The 25,159-nt window shown below is 45.4% G+C and overlaps 1 protein-coding gene across 1 annotated transcript in view; it reads left to right on the forward strand.

The window, feature by feature from the left end:
• The window catches only part of cyp39a1 (cytochrome P450, family 39, subfamily A, polypeptide 1), a 62,417-nt gene that overhangs the window by 21,690 nt on the left and 15,568 nt on the right, over nucleotides 1-25,159 (forward strand). The window contains exons 3-8 of the mRNA XM_085997079.1: nucleotides 2,380-2,554; nucleotides 3,377-3,526; nucleotides 3,885-3,978; nucleotides 12,155-12,250; nucleotides 12,706-12,796; nucleotides 14,701-14,834. Of these exons, the coding sequence (XP_085853205.1) occupies nucleotides 2,380-2,554; nucleotides 3,377-3,526; nucleotides 3,885-3,978; nucleotides 12,155-12,250; nucleotides 12,706-12,796; nucleotides 14,701-14,834 (740 nt within the window). The remainder of the gene's footprint in view (nucleotides 1-2,379; nucleotides 2,555-3,376; nucleotides 3,527-3,884; nucleotides 3,979-12,154; nucleotides 12,251-12,705; nucleotides 12,797-14,700; nucleotides 14,835-25,159) is intronic.

Genomic DNA, 25,159 nt, shown 5'->3' on the forward strand with positions numbered 1-25,159 from the left:
AATTGGCCAAAATACTCCAGCTGGGGCCTAATTAGTGATTTATAAAAGTTTGTACGCTATGGCCGCCATTTTGCTGACCTCGGTAGGTCCATGGCGGGTGACGTCGGTGGCGGGTCCCAACTCCGCTGCTGGCCCCATCCCACTGTCTGAAATGATTTTACCTTGATTGGGCTTGTTAAGCCCGCCCAGCGCGTTTCCCGGCCAATTGGAGGAAACGGGTCTGGTGACGTCATTTGATGACGCGTCATCAGCCAGTTTCCTTAAAGGGACCATGGCCAAATTTATTTTGACATTTTGCTTTGTGCTGTCCATGTTCTACAGCATTGAGGTGCTGCAAACACTGACAAGCACTGCACAAAGACAAAGGGCTGCACCCAGGCTCTCCCATGACACCTGCATATGCACGCAGGGAGGTCCTCTTCCCTTCCAATGGGCAGAAGAGACCTCCTCAGGAGATCAACACAGCCTGCTTGCATATTGCAGAGGAGGGCACAAGCAGGGATGTGGTCAGGAGGACCTGGGTGCAGTGTCGCAAACGTTTCAATGATCTCGGTAGATCACGAAACGTTAGTACAAAGCCACAGCCAACCTCATCCTGCTGTGCCTCTGATCACATCCCCATCACTCTGCCTTCCCTACCCTACTCCTGCACATTCTTACTCACACCAACTTACCTTGCACCTCCACCTATTCCTCGCTCTCTATCTATATTATCACATCCCCATCTCACTAGCCACCTCTCACACTCGCCCTCATCCTAGTGCAATCATACTAACTAACAACACACAAGGGTAGGCACTTGGGTGTTTTATGCAATGTCCATGTAAAGTTTCTGTTAATGTGGTGTCAAACATTGAAACCTTTATTTTCAACACTTTGTGTTCTTTGACAGATTTGTGTGCATCTTTGGAAGTGGCATAGTGAGTTGCAGTGAATGGAAAGACATAACAGTACCCCCCACAATGGTGAAGAGTGTGAAAGGAATGACTTGGGCATTGTAGGGATGCTTTATGGTGTTGGTGTGGGGTGGTGTCAACCTGGCACATCATGTGGCAGCCAGGGTGTACAGCGTCAAGTGAAGTAAATGTGGTCATGCTGAGGCCATCCCTGGCCTCCCGGGCAGCAATGTGGTTGGGTGTTGATGTCCTGTGCAGCATCAGGTGATTGCGGAGAAGGTTGCTGGTGTGCCTGGTGCTGCTGGTGTTGGGGCTGATCGTGGTGGGATTTTGAGGACCAAGGTGAGAGAATATAAAGGGCACCAATGCTGATGAAATAGATGGCAGGTGAAGTAGAGATGACAGAAGCGATCTGTCAATGGTGAGAGAGGTAATGAGGTCAGACTGGATGGAGACTTGTGTAAAGACTTGCAGCATTCTGAATCTGTTGTGGAAATGCAGTGAGGAAGAGCTTGTTGTGGCTGAGGGAAGATATCTCTGTCAGGTGGGAGCTTTTACTTAACATTTGAAGCTGTCAACTCATCAGCTGATTCAATGGCCACTGACCTCCCACCACAGGTTCACAGACGTGGTCTATCAACAACGTGAAACCCGTGGGCGAGCTGTCAAATTCAAAAGGTCGATTTAAAACCATTGTTAAGTGGCTGTAAACAAGCCACTAATCATTTAAATTGGCTCCCCTGCCGCTGCTCATCGCTGACAGACCTGACATTTGGTAAAGGCGCGTGGTGGCGGATTCACAGCGGGGTCCCGACCCGCTGGGGAAAAAAACACTTTCCCACCCGACCCGCCACCGCTGACCCCACAGAAAATCTCGGCTTATGCCTCTGTTTAAAAAGCCACGGTTCCCGTATACTGCCTTCAAAGATTGGTGTACATACACTGCCAGGTCTTTTTCTGCACCCTATTTAAAATTGTACCATTAAGTTTATATTGCCTCTCCTCACTCTTCCTACCAAAATGCATCACTTCACATGTCACTGTGTTGAATTGCATCTGCCATGTGTCTGTCCATTTCACCAGTCTGTCTATGTCCTCCTTACTGTTCACTACATATCCAAGTTTTGTTTCATCTGCAGACTTTGAAATTATGCCCTTATACCCAAGTCCAGGTGATTAAGATATATCAAAAAGAGCAGTGGTCCTAATACCGACCTGTGGGGGACACCACTGTATACTTCCCTCCAGTCTGAAAAACAACCGTTCACCACTACTCTGCTTTCTGTCTGTTAGCCAATTTTGTATTGATGCAGCCCCTGTCCCTTGAAGCCCATTATGTGGTGCTTTGTCAAATGCCTTTTGAAAGTCCATATGCACAACATCAACTGCACTACTTTCATTAACCCTCTATGTTACTTCATAAATATGATAAATATTAAATATTATTCCAAGTTTGTAAGTTGCTTATATTACTTGTGAACAGCTTCTATTAGCAGGAAGAGTTTTTATAAGAGCCACAGCGCAGTTCACGACATGTTGAAAGGGAGACTGGCTCCATCTAGATTACACCTGTTCTTCGACAATCTATCTAAGGAGTTCCATGAACATCTCATGTACCTTGGAACCGAAGGCACTGATGACTTGTATGACCTCATCTGGTAGGTAGCTGCAACCACAACACAATGTAAAAAATGCTCTATAAAATTCATATATTACAAATGCTTAGTTCCACTTTTATCCATCTCAACAATGTCACAAAATTCCTGATATTTATAAATACTACATTAACCTTTGCACAACTTGCAGATGTACTACTTAATTTTCAAAACCATACATTGTGTTATTGAGCTAGAGGATACACACCATGTACCCTTCTGAAGATGAGATGCCCAAAGTTGTTCCAATTTGGCCTCAGCCATAACCCAGAAAAACAATGGTAACTTATTTTGACATGGCCAAATGCTTGCAGCTCAGTCGTTCAGTGCCTTTGATAACAGCGTCTCATTGAAAGACATTTGTCTTTATTATGTCACCTAATGTACAAAAAGACAATACTATCTGATGCAAGAATTGTAAAGAAGTTCTGGTGGGATCACTGAATTTCTTTTTATAGTGTAATTTTATGAAAATATTGGCTGCCTTGGGGACACTGAGGATAATTGTCGTGCCGCAACTGCTGCCACAGCTGAAGTCAAAAAAAATTTACATTTCATTTGAACTCAAACTTTCATATTTTGTGAATTTTTTTTTTGCTTGTTTCAGTAGCACTTTTATTCGCGAGGAATAAAGCCTCCTACAAATGTATACTTTCTCAGTTACACAAAAATAAGACTACACAGAATATAAATAAACATTGCTTGATGTGAATCAAACCCAATATGTGATTCATTTCAAAACAAACGGGAACATTATTCACATTTTTTCGTGGAATTATATTTTTTGGTGTGTAATGAAAATCTTTTTTCTTCAATTATTGACAGGCACAGTATGTATACTGCAGTTGTGAACAACCTGTTTGGAAGAGGCATCTGTCCCACTGATAGAAACACAGTTAGAGAGTTTGAAGACCACTTCCAGAAGTTTGATAGAGATTTTGAATTTGGTTCCCAGTTACCAGAATTTTTACTAAGGTAAATAATCCATTCTATTTGCTGTGTATATTTGGAGTTAAAGTTAGCAGGGGTGAATTTTCTATGGGGTTTCTCTTGCTTATTCACTGTAACTTTGACTGCAAAAACCCTGGAAAATGGTGTAAAACAGTGAACCAAAGTAATTGTAGGTCCAGATCATGGATGTCTTAACTGTTATATAGCATTGAGTGTCATTTGCTATCCTGGCTCCAACACTGTAGTTTCTGGTAGACATTTGGTCACTATCATGTTGATAATCAGTGTATTGCAAATGTTTCCATGATAATCATGTAGCAACACTTCTTCATCTAAATAAGTAAAATTCTGGCTTGTTTATCATTTCAACTTTTGCCTGCAGAGACTGGTCTAAGTCCAAACACTGGCTTCTGTCTCTGTTTGAAAATATTGTAGCCAAGGCTGAAAAGGTGAAACCCGCAGACGACGACTCAAAGGTAACACTGGAATTTCTGCACTGTGAACAAACCTTAAAGTAAACACAAGCAAAGCTTGGCCTGTTTGTTTGAATGCGCTAGGCCTAGTAAAGTATAGAAACACTATTCTGTATATTTCCTGTTTATGCTGAAAATATCCTAGGATACAAAATCCACACGCTGCATTAAAAAAATCATGTTTGCATCATTTAGGCTGGATTACAACTGATTAGCATTTAACTGAATCACTGAGGTGTAGGTAAGAACATAAGAATTAGGAGCAGGAGCAGGCCATACAGCCCCCCGAGCCTGCTCCGTCATTCAATAAGATCATGGCTGATCATCGACCTCAACTCCACTTTCCCGCCCGATCTCCATATCCCTTGATTTCCCTAGAGTTCAAAAATCTATCTATACATCATGGTGATGTACATAAAATTCATAGGATAATTCATTACATTGAATCAAATTTCTACGATAATTTCACATTTGAGAAGTTGTTATAGGTAGTACTAATTGAACACATATATTTCAATTTTGATACCGTACAAATTTTGATCAGCTATCATATTTCAGTGAAAGGAATAATATAGCACTTTCACTGGAGTAAAAATACTGATCCAGGCTTTCTCTGTGGCACATACAGTGAAATTTCACCCCTTCCATACGTTTTTCCAGACACTTATTTAATACAGAACTCTGTTTCTGTCATCTTAACTGACCTTAGTTTAACACAAAAATCTAGAATGTACTGCCAAGTTAAAGCATTTAATGATGTTTTAAAAAGATGGTTAAAAAAGAGCTGGATAAACATCTTATTAGGAATGGGATTGAGGATTATTACAAGGATAATTGCTGATAGAATTCATTGAAAGGTGTGTAGGATATGATGCTACTTGAGTTGCTTGGAGCTTGGAAATGTCATATCAAGGAAGGCAAGGGGTCCAGACTAAATAATGTAGAATGTAAGGTTAGGGTTGCAAAATTCCGGGAATTTTTAAAAGAGGAAACTTTCCATGGGAATTTTTGGGAATTTATAGGAATTTGGGGAATTTATGGGAATTTTGAGTTTTTTTGCATACTGATGGTTTTTGTCTTTGACCCTTATCTTTGTCGTCAAAATAGACATACTGTTCCATACAAATAAAAACAGGCTTTCAAAACTTTATTTAGGTTATAATTTTGAACTTTATTGAACCCCCACAAAAAAGACCCATCTAAAATAAAATAAAAATAGCGTCAGCTTATTTAGCCTGTAATTTGTCCTTATTTTGTCCCTTTGAGTCTTCTACTCATGAGTCTTCTGAGTCTTCTACTCATCATTGCTCCTCCTGATTCTCTGACTCTGGCTCTGATGTGTCGATTTCCTCCCCTGTGTCACGGTCTAGCTGTGTGGTGGATGTTGTGTATGTACCTTTAAGGGAAGAACTGGTTTTAGACTGCAGTACCGGCAGTGTCCACCCCTGTATAAAAGGCCCTAGCAGGCTTCTGTATTTCAGTCTGACGTTACCCTTCTGTTCAGTAAAGTACCTGTTAAACTGTTCTCCCGAAGTCCGTGTACTATTGAGGCGCGGACTTTACAGTGGCGACGAGTCAGTTCGAACTCACCTGCAGTGTTGCATCATCTCACGGGGATCTCACCCTGAGAGGAGGTCTCTTGGAGGTCGTAGTCTGAGCAACGGGCGTCGACCGCGGGCAACCGCCGAAAGGATTCATTGGTGTTCGGAGAATTGCGGGAGAGGCTGTGGAGAGCTGTGCTTGGCTCCCCAGTTAAGGTGTTCCAGCAAATCGTGCTGGTAGCAGGTAGTGCGCTGACCCTTCCGGACTGCAGCAGGCTCAAGCTCGATCGAGTGGCTCTACAAAACGGGCTGCGCAGCGTTGCCGGGAAAAGAAAACAAGAGAGAGAGAGGGTGGAGCGCACAGGGCGCGGTCGGTGCTCAAGAACCGGGCAGCGGAGAGAAAATAAACGGGGGGAAGGAAAGCGAGACGCGCCGAAGCCGCGGGTCGCCGCCATTACCCTGTAGAACGCTAGGAGCAGCGTGGCAGCAAGGGGAAGAAGGAAAAGCGCGGGAGGCGACATTTTATTCCATTGGGGAAGAAGAAAAAGCGCGGGAGGCACCATTTTAAATCACCCAAGATGCCGAAAAGTGGCAGTATCACTGCTTTCGACAACGAGGTAGAAGACTGGACCACGTATGTGGCAAGAATTGAAGTGTACTGCAAGGCAAATGAGGTGGCCGATGGAAAGAGGGCGTCGGTATTATTGAATTTGATGGGCGCGAGTACGTACGGCCTATTGCGGAATTTAATTACCCCAGCTAAACCAATGGAGAAAAGTTTTGAGGAGATTGTTAATATCTTACAGGAACACCTAAACCTGAGCAGCAGGGATGTGGGTAGGGCAATGCTGATTTGTTCTTTTGAATCATCAAAAAGCCTGAGAACATCTGACAAGACAGCGTCATCTCTTTCAATCTGAACAATTGCAGATGCTACTGGTGAGATTAGTTTAAGGCTGCTAACCACTCTCTCCTAAAACACATCATCCAGCAGTATTTTCTTGATGATGTTTCCATATCCCCAGACTGGGATATTGCCATTTCTTGCAGTGACTCCTTACCCTCCAGAAGGCTGTTGTACATTATGACAACACCACCCCATCAAGTGTTGCTGGACAGCTTCAGTGTGGGGTTCTTGTTCGTTGTCGTTTGCTTGGAGTTGTAGATTGCTGCAACTACCTGTTTTCCCCTGACATACTTAACAACTTGCTTGGCTCTCTTGTACAGTGTTTCTCAAACCCATGATATCCTTGAGGAGCAGGTTGAGCCCATGAGCTGCGCACCCAATAGATGTAATATGAGGGTAGGCCTCCTCCACTTGAGCCCAAGCAGCCTTCATATTCGCAGTATTGCCAGTAACTACTGCAAAGACCTTTTGTGATCCAAGATCGTTGATGACCGCTTTCAGCTCATCAGCAATGTATGTGCTTTTGTGTCTGTTGTCCTTCGTGTCTCTGTTCTTGAAGAACACTGGGAGAGGAGTGGAGACGATGTAGTTTATGATGCCCTCCCCTCGTACATTTGACCACCCATCTGAGTTAACTGCAACACAGTCTGCCATCTCTATCATTTCTTTGAGCTTTCCTTGGACTCTGTTAACTCAGCCTCCAGCAAATAAGTAGACAAAGCATGTCTGGTGGGAGGACAGTATGCAGGGCGAATAACATTGAAAAATCTCTTCCAGTACACATTGGCTGTGAGCATGAGGGGTGAGCCTGTCGCATATACTACTCAAACAAGGCACTCATCTGCATTCTTCTGGCTATGGTTATCCATTGTATCAAAGAACCAAGTGGGCCAGGAGTTGCTGATGATAAGGAGCCTGATGCTGAATGTGAACCATCATCTTCTTGAATGGAAGCAGAGGAACGCGGGGCTGACTGCTGTGAGCTTTGAGTGAAGTTGTTGCATTTGGATAAATGCTGCTGCATCTTTGTGGTATTCTTTACATATGGCTTTGTACAGTGTTTGCACATGTACACAGTCTTTCCATCTTTAATGCCTGGGGTAAAATGTTTCCACACATCCGACGGTAAATGTGGCATTGTTCTATGCAGAGAAATAAAGGGCATTCGTCTCTGTGTCGAACTGCGGTCGATCAGCACGATTGCAACAGGGTGAGTAAATTTTTCCTGATGCTCCATGTGATGGAAGCGTGACCTATGCATGCACGATGCTACATTACCAATAGAGGGAGCTAATCACTCATCCAACCAATCAGGACACCTTTGTTCACAGTCACACACAAAACTTGTAATGATTAAAACAAGCAAAGTAAGAAGATAAACAAATATTGATTAAGAAATTCCTTAATAATTAAGATTCCATCTCTGTTAGTAATTTTAAGAGAGGACCTGTGAAACAAAATGAAAGAAATACAAAAAAAAACAATATTATGCTAGCATGTGCTTTTTGGGGCAAAATTTCCAAGCTAACCTTCCCGTGGAAAATTTCCAGCAATTTACCAGAAACTTTCCACCCCTTCGCAACCCTATGTAAGGTTAGGTAGCTATTCTCTTGATTGCTGTTTGTGGGAACAGGGAGAAACTTGGTAAAATCGTTAAATATAATGGTTTGCTTTTTTATGTTTTTATCTGCTTTATCGCTAGGATCATTTCAGCAGTTTTATCTTCTGATTACATATTTACATTACATCCAAATGTGTGCAAAGACTAATGGCTTATATGTAAATTGGGAAAGGGCCAACATGTTACAGTTTAATTAAGTGCATTGAGCTCTGCAGAGTTCTTAAACCCTTAATAGTGTCTATACTTATAACAGACAAACACTGACACTGGAGTTGAGTAGAAATGGAATTGCTGGTGGAGCGATTCGGGAAAGGCATTTCTCTCATTAGTTAAGTCAACAGTCATTCAGTATTCAGTAGATATTTAATAAGGAAGTATAACTATCTCAATGTGACCACAAGAGTAAAACATTGGGTTTACAGGAAACTTTGTGCTATCCGGCACCGACGGGACCGAGCTGCTGCTGTTCCCTCAAAACTGCCATACACTCCAGAGCTAATGTTGAAACATACTCCGTATGAATCAACAAACCCTGTTGCTTAGCAACAGCCTCAAAACAGTCGGCAAGCGTCTCTAGCTGAAGCTGTTGCTTAGCTACAGACGTTGCAGAGCTTGACTGTTCAAAAAAAGAAAAGAAAAGAAACGAAAAGAATAAAAAACGGCTCCTGATTTTTGCCGGTGGCTCGAGCTTGCCGGACGGTTCGCCTCCGAATAACACACAGTTTCCTGTATTTGGTCATTTTTTTAAAATTAGTTCCTGGGATGTGGGCATCGCTGGCAAGGCCAGCATTTAAGAACATAAGAAATAGGAGCAGGAATAGGCCACTTGGCCCCTCGAGCTTGCTCCGCCATTCAATAAGATCATGGCTGATCTTGGGCTCAAAGCCATTTATTGCCCATTCCTAATTGCCCTTGAGAAGGTGGTGGTGAGCCGCGGCCTTGAACCGCTGCTGTCATTGTGGTGAAGGTACTCCCACAGTGCTGTTAGGGAGGGAGTTCCAGGATTTTGACCCAGCAACGATGAGGGAACGGCGATATATTTCCAAGTCAGTATGGTGTGTGACCTAGGAGGGGAATTTGGAGGTGATGGTGTTCCCAGGCGCCTGCTACCCTTGTCCTTCTAGGTGGAAGAGGTCACGGGTTTAGGAGGTGCTGTCAAAGAAGCCTTGGCGAGTTGCTGCAGTGCATCTTGTAGATGGTACACACTGCAGCCACGGTGCACCGGTGGTGGAGGGAGTGAATGTTTAAGGTGGTGGATGGGGTGCCAATCAAATGGGCTGCTTTGTCCTGGATGGTGTCGAGCTTTTGAGTGTTGTTGGAGCTGCACTCATCCAGGCAAGTGGAGAATATTCCATCACACTCCTGACTTGTACCTTGTAGATGGTGGAAAGGCTTTGGGGAGTCAGGAGGTGAGACACTCGCTGCAGAACACCCAGCCTCTGGCCTACTCTTGTAGCCACAGTATTTATGTGGCTGGTCCAGTTAAGTTTCTGGTCAATGGTGACCCCAGGATGTCGATGTTGAGAGATTCAGCGATGGTCAAGGGGTGGTGGTTAGACTCTCACTTATTGGAGATAGTCATTGGATGGCACTTGTGTGGCGCGAATGTTACTTGCCACTTATCAGCCCAAGCCTGAATGTCATCCAGGTCTTGCTGCATGCAGGCATGGACTGCTTCATTATCTGGGGAGTTGCGAATAAAACTGAACACTGTGCAGTCATCAGCGGAAATCCCCACTTCTGACCTTATGATGGAGGGAAGGCCATTGATGAAGCAGCTGAACATGGTTGGGCCTAGGACACTGCCCTGAGGAACTGCAGCAATGTCCTGGGGCTGAGATAATTGGACTCCAACACCCATAACCATCTTCCTTTGTGCTAGCTATGACTCCAGCCAGTGGAGCATTTACCCCCCGATTCCCATTGACTTCAGTTTTACTAGGGCTTCTTGATGTCACACTCGGTTAAATGCTGTCTTGATGTCGAGGGCAGTCACTCTCACCTCACCTCTGGAATTCAGCTCTTTTGTCCATGTTTGGACCAAGGCTGTAATGAGGTCTGGAGCCAAGTGGCCCTGGCGGAACCCAAACTGAACATCGGTGAGCAGGTTATTGGTGAGTATGTACCACTTGACAACACCTTCCACCACTTTGTTGATGATTGAGAGTAGATTAATAACATAGAAACATAGAAGATAGGAGCAGGAGTAGGCCATTCGGCCCCTCAAGCCTGCTCCGCCATTCAATGCAATCATGGCTGACCATCCAAATTCAGTACCCGGTCTCTGCTTTCTCCCCATACCCCTTGATCCCTTTAGCCTTAAGAAATATATCCAACTCCTTCTTGAATATATTTAATGTATTGGCCTCCACTGCCTTCTGTGGTAGAGAGTTCCACAGGTTCACCACTCTCTGGGTGAAGAAATTCCTCCTAATTTCTGTCCTAAATGGCCTACCCCTTATCCTTAGACTGTGACCCCTGGTTCTGGACTCCCCAACCATCGGGAACATCCTTCCTGCATCTAGTCTGTCCAGTCCTGTCAGAATTTTATAAGTTTCAATGAGATCCCCTCTCATTCTTCTAAATTCCAGCGAGTACAAGCCCAATCGACCCAATCTCTCCTCATACGTCATTCCTGCCATCCCAGGTATCAGCCTGGTGAATCTTCGCTGAACTCCTTCCATGGCAAGAACATCCTTCCTCAGATAAGGTGACCAAAACTGCACACAATACTCAAGATGTGGCCTCACCAAGGTCCTGTACAACTGCAGCAAGACATCCTTGTTCCTGTACTCAAACCCTCTCGCTACGAAGGCCAACATACCATTTGCCTTCTTAACCGATTGATTGGCGGTAATTGGCCAAATTGGATTTGTCCTGCTTTTTGTGGACAGGCCAGGCCATACCTGGGCAGTTTTCCACATTTTCGGATAGATGCCAGTGTTGTAGCTGTACTGGAACAGCTTGGCTAGAGGCACGGCTCGTTCTGGAGCACAAGTCTTCAGCACAACAGCTGGGATGTTGTCGGGGCCCATAGCCTTTGCTGTATTCAGTGTGCTCAGCCATTTCTTGATATCACGTGGAGTGACTCGAACTGGCTGAAGACTGGCTTCTGTGATGGTGCGGACCTCTGGAGGAAGCCGAGATGGATCATTCACTCGGCACTTCTGGCTGAAGGTGGTTGCAAACGCTTCAGCCTTCTCTTTTGTACTCGTGTGCTGGGCACTGCCATCATTGAGGATGGGGATGTTCATGGAGTCTCCTTCTCCCATTAGTTGTTTAATGATCCACCACCATTCACGACTGGATGTGGCAGGACTGCAGAGCTTTGCTGCAGATAGGTAAATAACTAAAGTCACAGCGGGTCAAAACTATTTCTGGAAACTGCATTATTCTTAAGAGCATAAGCCATAAAGATCAATATTTGAGTCACTGAACTCAGAACACACCTGGTAAGGAAGTTGATGACTCTAATTATGTTGGGGAGAGAGGCCTATAACTGCCTCCAATGTTTGAAGTCATAATTTACTCCTAGAAAGCATCACAAAAACACATTACAGTTTTCTAGTGTTTTACAACTCCTAAAGCCAAAAATAAATAAATTCACATTTTCTATTTTTTGTCCTCCAGTGATCATCTTGTGTGTCGGGGTGGTAGTGCCCATTACTTAGCCCCTGCATATGAGATGAAAAGACTGTTTAGGAGGGAAATATAAAATGTTATTTGCATTTAGTTTTCTCCATGATTATCATCATCAAACTGCATTCTTTCTGTAGTAATTTCTGGAGCCTTCGTACTGGGAAAATGAGGGTCGGAGCATGGTAATGGCTTCAAGTATCCTGATACCATGGACCAGCCAAGAGATGATGAATTGAAATTCATCTTTCATAATAAGTTGTTTTATTTTTGATCAGACATCATAAAGTCCTTTCGAAAGTGAATTACATCGTTGCTGCTGTAAATGCCATTCTGTATGTGTGACAGGAGGTGCACATTATGGGTGATTGGACAAGTCCCTGTTACTGTTTCTTTAGTTTTTTCTTTACTTTGCAGGTTAAGTAACAGCATTATTTAAGTAGTGTTAATGCCATCAATTTATATATTTTTCAGACTTTGTTGCAGCACCTTTTGGATACTTTGAATGGGAACGCTACTGCTAATTACAGTTTATTGATGCTCTGGGCTTCCCAAGCCAATGCACTTCCTGTGAGTACCATATTGAAGCATCAGATGACATTTTCCTGCCCACATGAACCAATTAAAAATGCTAGCAATTGTGAAATCTTCTAGACTTTGGGATGTCTGTGATGCCTGGTTTGCCTGACCTTCTGAGTAAGAAATTGGTTGCAAAGTGCTCAGGGCCAACTTATTTTTAGGAAAGGAGTTTATTTGGAAAAGGCTTTTTAGCTACAGATGCTTTTGAAACTACTGAAGTATTCTTTCCTTTTGAATAGCCTTTAATAGATTTAATTCGTCTAATGCCACAGCTTTCAATTTTAATTGGTGACCTAAGATGGATTAACCAGTTTTGTTTTTATTTAGTCGATTAAATGTTTCTTTGCTGCTCTAGCTGCAGTTGTTTGACCGTTCCAGTGCATGAGGTAACAAAAGTGAACATATTGTGAATGTGTTGTTACATTGCTGTTGTTTATCTTTCCCAGATCACATTCTGGACTCTTGCATTTATTATTTCGAACCCATTTGTTTACAAGACTGTTATGAAGGAACTCTGTTCTATCTTTGATGGCCAAGGTAATTGTTTAAAAATTTGAATGGTGGATGAGTGCATTTCAGTTATCATAGATAATAAGAAGTAATGCATAAAAGTTACTTTTAAGATCTATTTTCCAAAAATAGTTTCCCGATTACAAAAGTGCAAATTGTCCAGTGATTTTCCACACCTCACATCAAATGTGTGTTATGATGCTGCACCTCTGATGTCCATTTTTCTTCACTAATGATTGCCTCACCTACATGATTATTACTTCTCTATGGAAAAAAATGTGAAGTAAAGGTGCTATATAAATACAAGTTATATATAGGTTTAAGCCAAATCAAATGGGTTGGGGGAGGGAGAGGATTCCTTGATGATTTTGGACTTGTGTAGAATCATAGAATCCTACAGCACAGAAGGAGGCCATTTGGCCTGTCATGCCTATGCTGTATCTTTGAAAGAGCTGTCCAATTTAGTCCCACACCCCAGCTTTTTCAATGCCCCTATTTACAAAGCCAAGTATCCCATACGCTTTCTTATCTGCCTTCTCAACTTGCCCTGCCACCTTCAAGCATTTGTGAATATGCACCCCAAGGTCCCTCTGCCCTTGCACCCCTCCCCCCCTCAAAATAGTACCATTTAGGTTATACTGCCTCTCCATGTTGTTTCTCCCACAGTGCATCACTTCACACTTATCCTCAATAAATTGCATCTGCCATATGTCTGCCCATTTCACCAGTCTGTTTATGTCCTCCTGAAGCCTACTATTATCCTGCTCACTATTTACTACATTGCAAAGTTTTGTATCATTCACATTCTTCGTAATTGTACTCCCTATACCCAAGTCCAGGTCATTTATATATAGCAAGAAAAGCAATGGTCCTGGGGGACCACACTGCATACTTCTCTCCAGTCAGAAAAACACCCACTCACCACTCCTCTCTGCCTCCTATATCAGTATATTACACTGATAAATCAGCCAGCGTTTTCTGTCTTGATCATTTTCCTGGACCTGTGTGGGAAAGCATGGACATTGGCTAAGGCTAGTAGTCCTCCAGTACTCAATCTAATGAAGAATCGACAATAATGAACTTCTCTGATTAACGTGCTAATTTATTTAAAGATTAATTCTTCAATGCACATTAGTCGCAGAAGTTATTTTGAACGCGCTGTCCTGGTAATTGGACGAATCGGTATAGAAAATGACATGGGGAGAAATGACTCAGCTGCTCTTTGATGTGGTGATGGAAGGCGATTGTGAATCACGCTCCCACTGGTCTGTCCTCCATCTGTCCAGCCTTGGCTCTGGGATGGGAGGTGGGAGAAGGAACTCTGTGCGCTCACATCAGCCGCGCCGACAACACTGGTTGGCAGGTGGCTGCTGCCATGTTGTGAGGGGGGCTGCGGTGAGCGGCAGGGCAGGCTGGGCCTGGGAGAGGTGGGAAGCGGGGCAAGTGTCGGTGTCCGTCCGCCACAGGATGAACAGCGGCCGCACCTGGTGGTGGGAGTAGGATGTTGTTTGTACAGCTGGAGGAGCCCTGGCAGAAAATAGAGCTGTCAAGCATAAAAGAGGTAGGAGTAGCAGCCGTAGATGGGCCAGCGGGAGGGAGAGGAGAGGAGGACCGAGTCGGGAGCAGCAGCCATGCAGAGTGAGGCCAGCGCACTGCTCCCGCAACTTCACCCCCGGGTAAAATGACCGTCTCCTGGGACCGTAAAGCCCGAGTCCGTGCCCATCCCCATGTCACAGCCCGAGTCCATAACCCCCCCACCCAGTCACAGCCCAAGTCCAGGCACTTTCATCAGTACATGCTTAGGTGACGAGCATGGTTTCTGTACCTGCCCTAAGAATTTTGTGTGTACTATTACTGCTGGATTCAGAAGACTAAGTAATAAAAGACATCAGGTGCTGCATTCATGCTCTCTTTTTTTAAAATTTCCCCAGGTAATAAAAATATCGGACCAGAAGAGACTGATCTACAGAAACTCCCATACTTGAAGTGTTGCATTTTAGAGGCAATTCGTTTGCGAGCTCCAGGAGTTATAACTAGAAAAGTGGTGCAACCTCTGAAAATTAAAGTGAGTTATCTATGTTCTTGCTGCATTGATCCAAGGGATGGGATAGGGAGGCACAAATCGCCTGGGCTGTACCGAGAACAAACATGGGAAGAACAGCTGAGACCTCTTGAACTTGATTGACAGAAAACTGCTGTCATTGCAGGGTCAAAAATGTGTTTGTAGATGTCTGTTAGATTCACAAACCTGGAATGCAGGGAATAAAAAGAAAGGGAGAATTAATAAGCTATAAAAGGAGCAACAGGAATAATAAAAGATTAAGTCACTAGGACAAATCTATTGAAAGCACAAGTGACATGAAGAGAAAACACAAAACAGATAAGGTACTCGCAAAAGCAGTACAGTTCTGATGTTACAAAAGTAAGTATATTTAACTGTTATATAGTTACACGGAACCGATTCCTTGTCGAGGCTTCTCTGATTAACTACTTTATAAGGAGCAGGATAAATATCTGGTTGAGAATGGGATTGGTGGTTATCGGGTTAGATGTAGACTGAGATAATCGAGTAATCCATGGGACACAATGGTTAGAATCATAGAAAGTTACAGCACGGAAGGAGGCCATTTCAGCCCATCGTGTCCGCGCCGGCCGACAACGAGCTATCTAGCCTAATCCCACTTCCCAGCTCTTGGTCCGTAGCCCTGCAGGTTAGAGCATCCCAAGTGCACATCCAAGTACTTTTTAAATGTGCTTAGGGTTCCTGCCTCTACCACCCTTTCAGGCAGTGAGTTCCAAACCCCCACAACCCTCTGGGTGAAGAAATTTCCCCTCAAATCCCCTCTAAACCTTCCTCCAATTACTTTAAACCTGTGCCCCCTGGTTTTTGACCCCTCTGCTAAAGGAAATAGGTCCTTTCTATCCAAGTAATAAAGGATAGTATTCGACTGAAAACAAGGGCATATAAATTAGCCAAATCTAGTGGGAGGATAGAAGATTGGGAAGCATTTAAAAGCCAGCAAACAATAACTAAAAGATTAATTAAGAAAGGGAAGATAGATTATGAAAGTAAACTAGCAAAAAATATAAAAACAGATAGCAAGAGTTTCTACAGCTATATAAAAAGAAAAAGGGTGGCTAAAGTGAACGTTGGTCCCTTAGAGGATGGGACCGGGAAACTAGTGGTGGGGAACATGGAGATGGCAAAGACGCTGAACAAATATTTTGTATCAGTCTTTACAGTAGAGGACACTAAAAATATCCCAACACTGGACAAACAGGGGGCAATTGGGGGGGAGGAGCTAAACACGATTAAAATCACTAAAGAGATGGTACTCAGTAAAATAATGGGACTTAAGGCGGATAAATCCCCCGGACCTGATGGCCTACATCCTAGGGTCTTGAGAGAAGTGGCGGTAGGGATTGTGGATGCATTGGTGATCATTTTCCAGAACTCCCTGGACTCAGGAAAGATCCCGGCAGATTGGAAAACTGCTAATATAACACCCTTATTTAAGAAGGGAAGTAGACAAAAAGCTGGAAACTATAGACCAGTTAGCCTAACATCTGTGGTTGGCAAAATGTTGGAGTCCATTATTAAGGAAACAGTATCAGAGCATTTGGATAAACATAATTTAATAGGACAGAGTCAGCATGGTTTTACGAAGGGGAAGTCATGTTTGACAAATTTGTTCGAATTCTTTGAGGATGTAACATACAGGGTGGATAAAGGGGAACCAGTGGATGTAGTGTATTTGGACTTCCAAAAGGCATTTGACAAGGTTCCACACAAAAGATTACTGATCAAGATAAAAAATCACGGGATTGGGGGTAATATACTGGCATGGGTGGAAGATTGGCTATCTAACAGAAAACAAAGAGTTGGGATAAATGGTTCGTTCTCGGGCTGGCAATCAGTAACTAGTGGTGTCCCACAGGGATCAGTGCTGGGACCCCAACTCTTTACAATCTATATTAACGATTTGGAGGAAGGGACCGAGTGCAACATATCCAAGTTTGCCGACGATACAAAGATGGGAGGGAAAGCAGTGAGTGAGGAGGACATAAAAAACCTGCAAAAGGACATAGACAGGCTAAGTGAGTGGGCAGAGATTTGGCAGACGCAATATAATGTTGGAAAGTGTGAGGTTATGCACTTTGGCAGAAAAAATCAAAGAGCAAGTTATTATCTAAATGGAGAGAAACTGCAAAGTGCTACAGTACAAAGGGATCTGGGAGTCCTGGTGCATGAAACACAAAAAGTTAGTATGCAGGTGCAGCAGGTGATCAGGAAGGCCAATGGAATCTTGGCTTTTATTGCAAGGGGGATGGAGTATAAAAACAGGGAAGTCTTGCTGCAGTTATACAGGGTATTGGTGAGGCCACACCTGGAACACTGCATGCAGTTTTGGTTTCCATATTTAAGAAAAGATATACTTGCTCTCGAGGCGGTTCAGAGAAGGTTCACTCGGTTGATTCCAGAGATGAGGGGGTTGACGTATGAGGAAAGGTTGAATAGGTTGGGACTCTACTCATTGGAGTTCAGAAGAATGAGAGGCGATCTTATCGAAACATATAAGATTGTGAGGGGGCTTGATCGGGTGGATGCGGTGAGGATGTTTCCACTGATGGGTGAGACTAGAACTAGGGGGCATAATCTTAGAATAAGGGGCTGCCCTTTCAAAACTGAGATGAGGAGAAACTTCTTCACTCAGAGGGTAGTGAATCTATGGAATTTTCTACCTCAGAGAGCTGTGGAAGCTGCGACATTAAATAAATTTAAAACGGAGATAGACAGTTTCCTAGCTGATAAGGGAATTAGGGGTTACGGGGAGCGGGCAGGGAAGTGGACGTGAGTCTAGGTTCGGATCAGCCATGATCCTATTGAATGGCGGAGCAGGCCCGAGGGGCCGTATGGCCTACTCCTGCTCCTATTTCTTATGTTCTTATGTTTATCTATGCCCCTTGTAATTTTATACACCTCAATAAGGTCTCTGTAATGTATGTACCTTTAAGGGGGGAACTACTTTCTACAGCTCATGTATACTGTAGTACCGGCAGTGACCACACCTGTATATAACGCTGAGTAGTAATCTGTTGTTTCAGTTGCAGTTTGAGCCACGTTGAGTAAACACCTGTTGTACCGTTCTCCGCAGTCCGTTTCTTATTATATACACGGACGTAACATTGGCGACGAGGCAGGTTCGAACCTACCTGCAACTCTGCATCATCTCCCGGGGATTCGTTCCTGGAGATCAGTGGATTGGAGGTTAAGGCCAGAGACTCGGGCGTCGACCACAGGCAACCGCCCAGTCATCCAGCAGAGACTCTGGAATTGCGGGGGAGGCTGTCGAGAGCCAGGCTTGGTTTCCAGTCGAGGTGGTCCAGCGAAACAGGCTGGCAACAGGTAGTGCGCTGACCCTTCCCGGACGGCGGCGGGCTAGAGCTCGACCGAGCGGCACAGCAAAGGGCTGAGCAGCGTCGACGGGGAGAGAGAGAGAGAGGGCAGAGCGCACAGGGCGCAGCCGGTGTTCAGGGGCTAAGCAGCATCGGAGAGAGGGAGAGAGAGAAGCGCGCGAAACCTACAGGGCGCCGCCATTGCCACGAGAACCGCCGAGAGCAGCGTTGGCAGCAGCGCAGGAGAAGCGCGCGAAACCTACAGGGCGCCGCCATTGCCACGAGAACCGCCGGGAGCGGTGTCGGCAGCAGCGGGGGAGGAAGGAAAGCACGGGAGACGCCATTTTAAACCACACCCAAAATGCCGAAGAGTGGCAGTATCACCGCATTTGACAATGAAGTCGAAGATTGGACTACATATGTCGAACGAATAGAGGTGTACTGCAAGGCAAATGAGGTGTCAGATGACAAGAAAGCGTCGGTATTGTTAAATTTAATGGGTGCAAAGACGTATGGTTTATTACGAAATCTAGTAACCCCAACGAAGCCAATGGAAAAGAGTTTTGAAGACATAGTAACGATACTAAAGGAACATTTAAACCCCACACCGCTGCTGATAGCAGAAAGATTCAAGTTTCACAAACGGAACCAGCATAAGGTTGAAAGCAATGCTGATTATTTAACAGAACTACGCAAACTATCGAAACACTGCCAGTTTGGAGCTGGACTGGCAGATACCTTAAGGGACAAGTTTGTGTGTGGGCTTCAAAGTGAAGGAACCCAGAAACGGCTTTTATCTGAAAAGGACCTTACGCTGGAAAAGGCTTTCAGCATTGCGGTATCATATGAAGCAGCAGCACGGGGCGCTGCAGAGATACAACAGAGACCGCAAGAATATGGCACAAACGAAATGTCATATGGAACAGAGAAGTGCTATCGCTGCGGCAGAACAGCACACGACCAGAATGATTGCTGGTTCAAAGACAAAGTGTGCAGACAGTGTGGAAAAGTAGGACACATAGCACGAGTCTGCAGGTCGGGAAAGAAAAACAGCTATAAGAAACTGACCAAAGGGAAGTACAAGAAGGTACATAAGATAACGGAGAATAGTTCAGACGAACAAAAGAGTGATAACGACTCCGAAAGCAGGGAACTGAGTTGTCTGAAACTACATAATGTGATCACAATGGAGGATCACCGAACCATTTGGGTCACTCTCAAGATAGCAGGAGTCCAGGTAAAGATGGAATTGGACACAGGATCAGCTCTAACAGTCATAAACCGACGAGACTACGAGTGGCTATTCTCACACATACCTTTGAGAGACACAAAAATTATTTTGAAGACGTACACGGGGCAAAAAGTCTACCCCAAAGGAAAAATAAGGGTGACCGTTATATATAACGGTAAGGAAACACCAAAACTAGACCTGTATGTATTGCAAGATGGAGGACCACCATTACTGGGACGTGAATGGATCCGGAAAATACAACTGGATTGGCATTCCATACAGGCACTGACTGTGGCTGACAAAAAGGATGACGACGTCACACCTGGGCGACTGTCAAAGATCCTAACTGACGCGAAAGAAGTGTTCCAGCAAGGACCCGGAACACTAAAAGGTACGACAGCAACGATTAAAATTGAAGAAAACGCAAGCCCAACATTTTTTTAAGGCCAGACCGGTACCTTATGCGATCCGCCCAGCTGTCGAAGCAGAGCTGGAGAGTCTGGAACGTTCTGGTGTACTGTCCAAGGTAGACTGGAGCGAGTGGGCTACACCCATCGTCCCTGTGATGAAAAAGTCGTTGAGCAGTGTGGTGAAATAAGTCTTATAAGTATACAGTTTCCTATTGTAATCTATTGTAACCCTGCTGTTTTCTTGGTTGGCCAGAAATGCTGATGTACTGTATACCACTCTGCTGTGCCATTGATTGTCCTGATCTGTTACTTCGCCCCTGGCTCCGCCTCCTAGTTCACTTCTGAGAAGCTGGTCAGAAGGCTAACATGTGTGTTCTGTTCTGTCCAGTTCTAAGCTATTAAAAGCCAACTGTTTGAGTTATAACTACCAGTCTCTGTAGCTATTTAAGGTATATCAATTTTAATAGCTTATTACTTCCAGGGATGGACAGACTCCTGAAGCCGGAGCGTCTAGACAGTGATCCACATTCGGCGGACGCATCGAAGAAATTCGCACATTGGCTCCGGTGTTTCGAACATTTCATTGCATCGCTCGATGATGGGGCCAACAAACTGGGCCTACTGACTAACCTAGTAAGTCATCGGACTTACTCGCTAATCGAGGACGCTTCTACATACGAGGATGCACTCGCGACTCTCAAGGCCCAATACCTGAAGCCTGTTAACGAGGTGTATGCCAGGCATCTCTTGGCTACCCGCAGGCAACTACCGGAGGAATCGCTGGATGATTTTCTACAGAATCTAAAGGCCCTGGCGAAGGACTGCAACTACAAGGCCGTGACGGCCATTTTGTACCAGGAAGAAGCGGTTCGCGATTCGTTTATATCGGGCCTTCGATCGAATTACATTAGGCAGAGGTTGCTTGAAAGGGACACTCTGGATCTAAAGACGGCCGTGGCTACAGCTCGATCGCTGGATGTGGCGCAGAAGAACTCTGAGACCTATGCGTCAGGTCATGCGGCCCTCTCAGCCTCGTGCGCGCCGAGCGAGGAGGCGCCATCCTCTCCGCCTGGGCCTCGGACCAGCCCTACACCACGGGAGTCTCCACCCAGCCCCACCACTGCAGCGATGTCCCGCGGACCAAAATGCTACTTCTGCGGCCAGCTCAAGCACCCCAGACACCGATGTCCTGTGAGAGACGCCACATGTTTCAAGTGCAAGAAACGGGGACATTTCAGCAAGGTATGTAAGGGGAATCCCGTACCTGATACAGTCTCCGCGGCCCTACACGTGGTCCCAGAATTTGATACCGTCTCAGCGGCCGCCTACGGATCTACGATAGCCTCAGTCACGGTTGACCAGTCCAGACCGCATCCACTATCAAAGTCTATGATGGACGTTAAGGTAAACGGACACCCGACGAAGTGTTTAATCGATTGCGGGAGTACTGAGAGTTTTATTCACCCTAGCCTCATCAAACCGTACTCACTAAAGGTGTACCCTACCCGGAGCAAAATCGCGATGGCATCTAAGTCCCTCACTTCGGAGGTAATCGGTTTCTGTAAAGTAACACTGACTGTTAAGGGCACAGAGTATAAAGATTTTAAACTCCTTGTGTTGCCGCAGCTCTGCGTGAAACTAATTCTAGGCCTAGATTTCCAGTGCCACCACGAGAGCGTCACACTTGCATATGGCGGATCCCAGCCCCCGCTCACAGTTTGCGGCCTCTCCACTTTAAAGATAAGCCCGCCATCCCTGTTTGCGAACCTCGCCCCAAACTGTAGACCTATCGCGACCAAAAGTCGACGGTACAGTTCGGAAGATAAAAATTTTATAAAAGAAGAAGTAGGAAGGCTACAGCGAGAGGGTATCATCGAAAATAGTAATAGCCCGTGGCGTGCTCAGGTAGTGGTGGTTAAAACTAACGAAAAGAAACGGCTCGTGGTCGACTACAGCCAGACCATCAACATATATACGCAACTAGACGCTTATCCCTTGCCTCGCATCTCCGAGATGGTGAACCAAATTGCCCAGTATCGTGTGTTTTCCACTATTGACTTAAAGTCGGCCTATCACCAGCTCCCCATAAAAGTAGATGACCGTCCTTATACGGCTTTTGAAGCAAATGAGCGCCTGTACCAATTCCTTAGGGTACCCTTCGGGGTCACGAATGGAGTTTCCGTTTTCCAACGGGAAATGGACCGTATGGTAGATGAGAATGCGTTGGAGGCAACATTTCCGTACCTGGACAATGTTACTATCTGTGGACGCGATCAACAGGAGCATGACCGGAATCTCGCAAAATTTCTAGAGACTGCCCAAAAGCTAAACCTGACCTATAATGAGCACAAATGTACTTTCAACACTACTCGTCTGTGTATTCTCGGCTGTGTGGTAGAGAATGGGGTAATCGGGCCAGACCCTGAACGATTACGCCCGCTTAAAGAACTACCACTGCCACATAACCCTAAGGCCTTAAGAAGGTGTCTGGGATTCTTCTCTTATTATGCTCAGTGGGTGGCCAACTATTCGGACAAAGCCCGAGCCCTTATCAAGTCGACGTCCTTCCCTCTATCAGTAGAAGCGCAGGAGGCATTCACCAACATCAAACGGGACATTGAAAAGGCCGTGGTATGTGCTGTAGATGAGAGGATACCCTTCCAGGTAGAGAGCGATGCTTCTGATTTCGCGTTGGCTGCAACCCTCAACCAGGCCGGGAGACCGGTAGCCTTCTTTTCCCGTACACTACAGGGTCCTGAAGTCAGGCATTCTTCCGTTGAGAAGGAAGCACAAGCAATTATCGAGGCGGTCAGACATTGGAGACATTATCTCGCCGGCAAACGTTTCACACTCCTCACTGACCAGCGGTCTATGGCCTTCATGTTTAACACGAAGCAGAGAGACAAGATAAAAAATGACAAGATCCTAAGATGGCGGATAGAACTGTCCACTTACGACTACGATATTATGTACAGGCCAGGAGCACTCAATGAGCCACCCGATGCCCTATCTCGAGGGGTATGTGCCAGCCTTAGTACTGACAAGCTCCAAAGTCTCCACGACGCACTCTGCCACCCAGGAATCACCCGATTGAATCACTTCTTCAAGTCTCGCAACTTACCCTACTCCATTGAGGAGGTCCGAATGATGACCAGAGCCAGCCGCGTTTGTGCGGAATGCAAACCCCGCTTCTACAGGCCCGAACAAGCTCACCTCATCAAGGCAACTCGGCCATTCGAGCGCCTAAGCCTTGATTTCAAAGGTCCTCTCCCATCGGTTGATCGTAATGTCTATTTCCTCAACGTTATAGATGAATACTCTCGTTTCCCCTTTGCCATTCCCTGCCCGGACATGACCAGTGCTACGGTAATCAAAAGCCTCTGCAACTTATTCTGTCTGTTCGGTATGCCCAACTATATCCATAGCGACAGAGGGACGTCGTTTATGAGTGATGAGTTACGCCGGTTCTTACTATCAAAAGGGATTGCTACTAGTAGAACCACTAGCTACAACCCCCGGGGCAATGGGCAGGTTGAGAGGGAGAATGCGACAGTGTGGAAGGCAGTCGTTCTGTCTTTAAAATCGAAAGGCCTACCGACCTCTCGCTGGCAGGAAGTTCTTCCCGATGTACTGCATTCCATAAGGTCTCTGCTGTGCACTGCAACAAATGCTACTCCTCATGAGAGGATGTTCGGTTTCCCCAGGAAATCTTCCTCAGGTATTTCACTACCCGGGTGGTTGATGTCCCCGGGCACTGTACTGCTACGAAAACATGTGAGAGGTCATAAGACTGATCCCCTAGTGGAGGAAGTACAGCTCCTCCACGCCAATCCTCAGTACGCATATATTCAATACCCTGATGGACGTGAGGATACTGTTTCAATAAAGGACCTGGCTCCGGCAGGAGAAGAGAGAGAGAGCGATGCTGCTAGCGAAGATGCGGGTGTGGAGCACCGTGATGCACCGCCTGTGGGGGTGGGATGCCCGGAGGTACAAGACGTACAAAACGTCGTTTTGGAAATCCCAGCAGACGCCGGGACGGCGGAGGAACCTGAGCAAGTCCCCCAAGAGGTTCCTCGGCCGACGCTACGTCGCTCACTACGAACTGTAAAACCCCCGGTCAGACTTAACTTATAGGAGGGGTGAATGTGGTGAAATAAGTCTTATAAGTATATACCTTATTCTACCTGTGTATAGTTTCCTATTGTAATCTATTGTAACCCTGCTGTTTTCTTGGTTGGCCAGGAATGCTGATGTACTGTATACCACTCTGCTGTGCCATTGATTGTCCTGATCTGTTACTTCGCCCCTGGCTCCGCCTCCTAGTTCACTTCTGAGAAGCTGGTCAGAAGGCTAACATGTGTGTTCTGTTCTGTCCAGTTCTAAGCTATTAAAAGCCAACTGTTTGAGTTATAACTACCAGTCTCTGTAGCTATTTAAGGTATATCAAGCAGCACGCCTGGGGAACCAAGGAAGGTTCGCATCTGTGGGGACTTTAAGGTAACAGTGAACCCGGTCCTTCACACCGTACAATATCCACTTCCGCGGATTGAAGATATTTTCGCCTCACTATCTGGAGGGAAACGCTTCACTAAGATTGATCTGGCCCAGGTGTATCTGCAAATGGAGGTAGAAGAAGCATCAAAAAAATACCTCACAATCAACACCCATAAAGGTCTCTACCAATACAACCGGCTGGTATTCGGGGTAGCATCAGCTCCGGCTATTTGACAGAGGGCAATGGAACAAGTCCTGCAAGGGATCCCAGGGACCCAGTGTTATTTGGACGACATCCTGGTCACGGGCGAAAATGACAGTGATCACCTTGCCAACCTGGAGCAGGTGCTCACTAGATTGCAGGAATATGGGCTCCGAGCTAACCGCCCCAAATGCGAGTTTTTTAGAAAACAGATCTTGTATTGTGGCCACGTTATCGATAAAGAGGGGTTACATAAGTCCTCAGAGAAGATTGAGGCAGTAGTCAAGGCTCCAGCACCGGAAAATGTGTCACAACTGAGGTCGTTCCTCGCCTGGTAAACTACTACCATAAGTTCTTGCCAAATTTGTCTACAATACTACACCCACTGAACACCCTACTGCAAACTGGGGTGCCATGGAAGTGGAATGACGAATGTAGACGAGCTTTCCAGAAGAGCAAAACACTAATCACATCAAAAGAGGTATTGGCCCATTACAACCCAGCATTACCAATTCGGTTGGCATGTGATGCGTCGCCCTACGGCATTGGAGCGGTGCTGTCGCACAAATTCTCGGACAGCTCAGAGAGGCCAATAGCCTTTGCGTCACGATCACTAACCTCAGCCGAGCGTAACTACGCCCAGATTGACAGGG

The sequence above is a fragment of the Somniosus microcephalus genome, chromosome 9 (assembly GCF_052327205.1).
Source record: "Somniosus microcephalus isolate GS21.2 chromosome 9, FLI_Smic_1.0, whole genome shotgun sequence".
Lineage (NCBI taxonomy): Eukaryota > Metazoa > Chordata > Chondrichthyes > Squaliformes > Somniosidae > Somniosus > Somniosus microcephalus.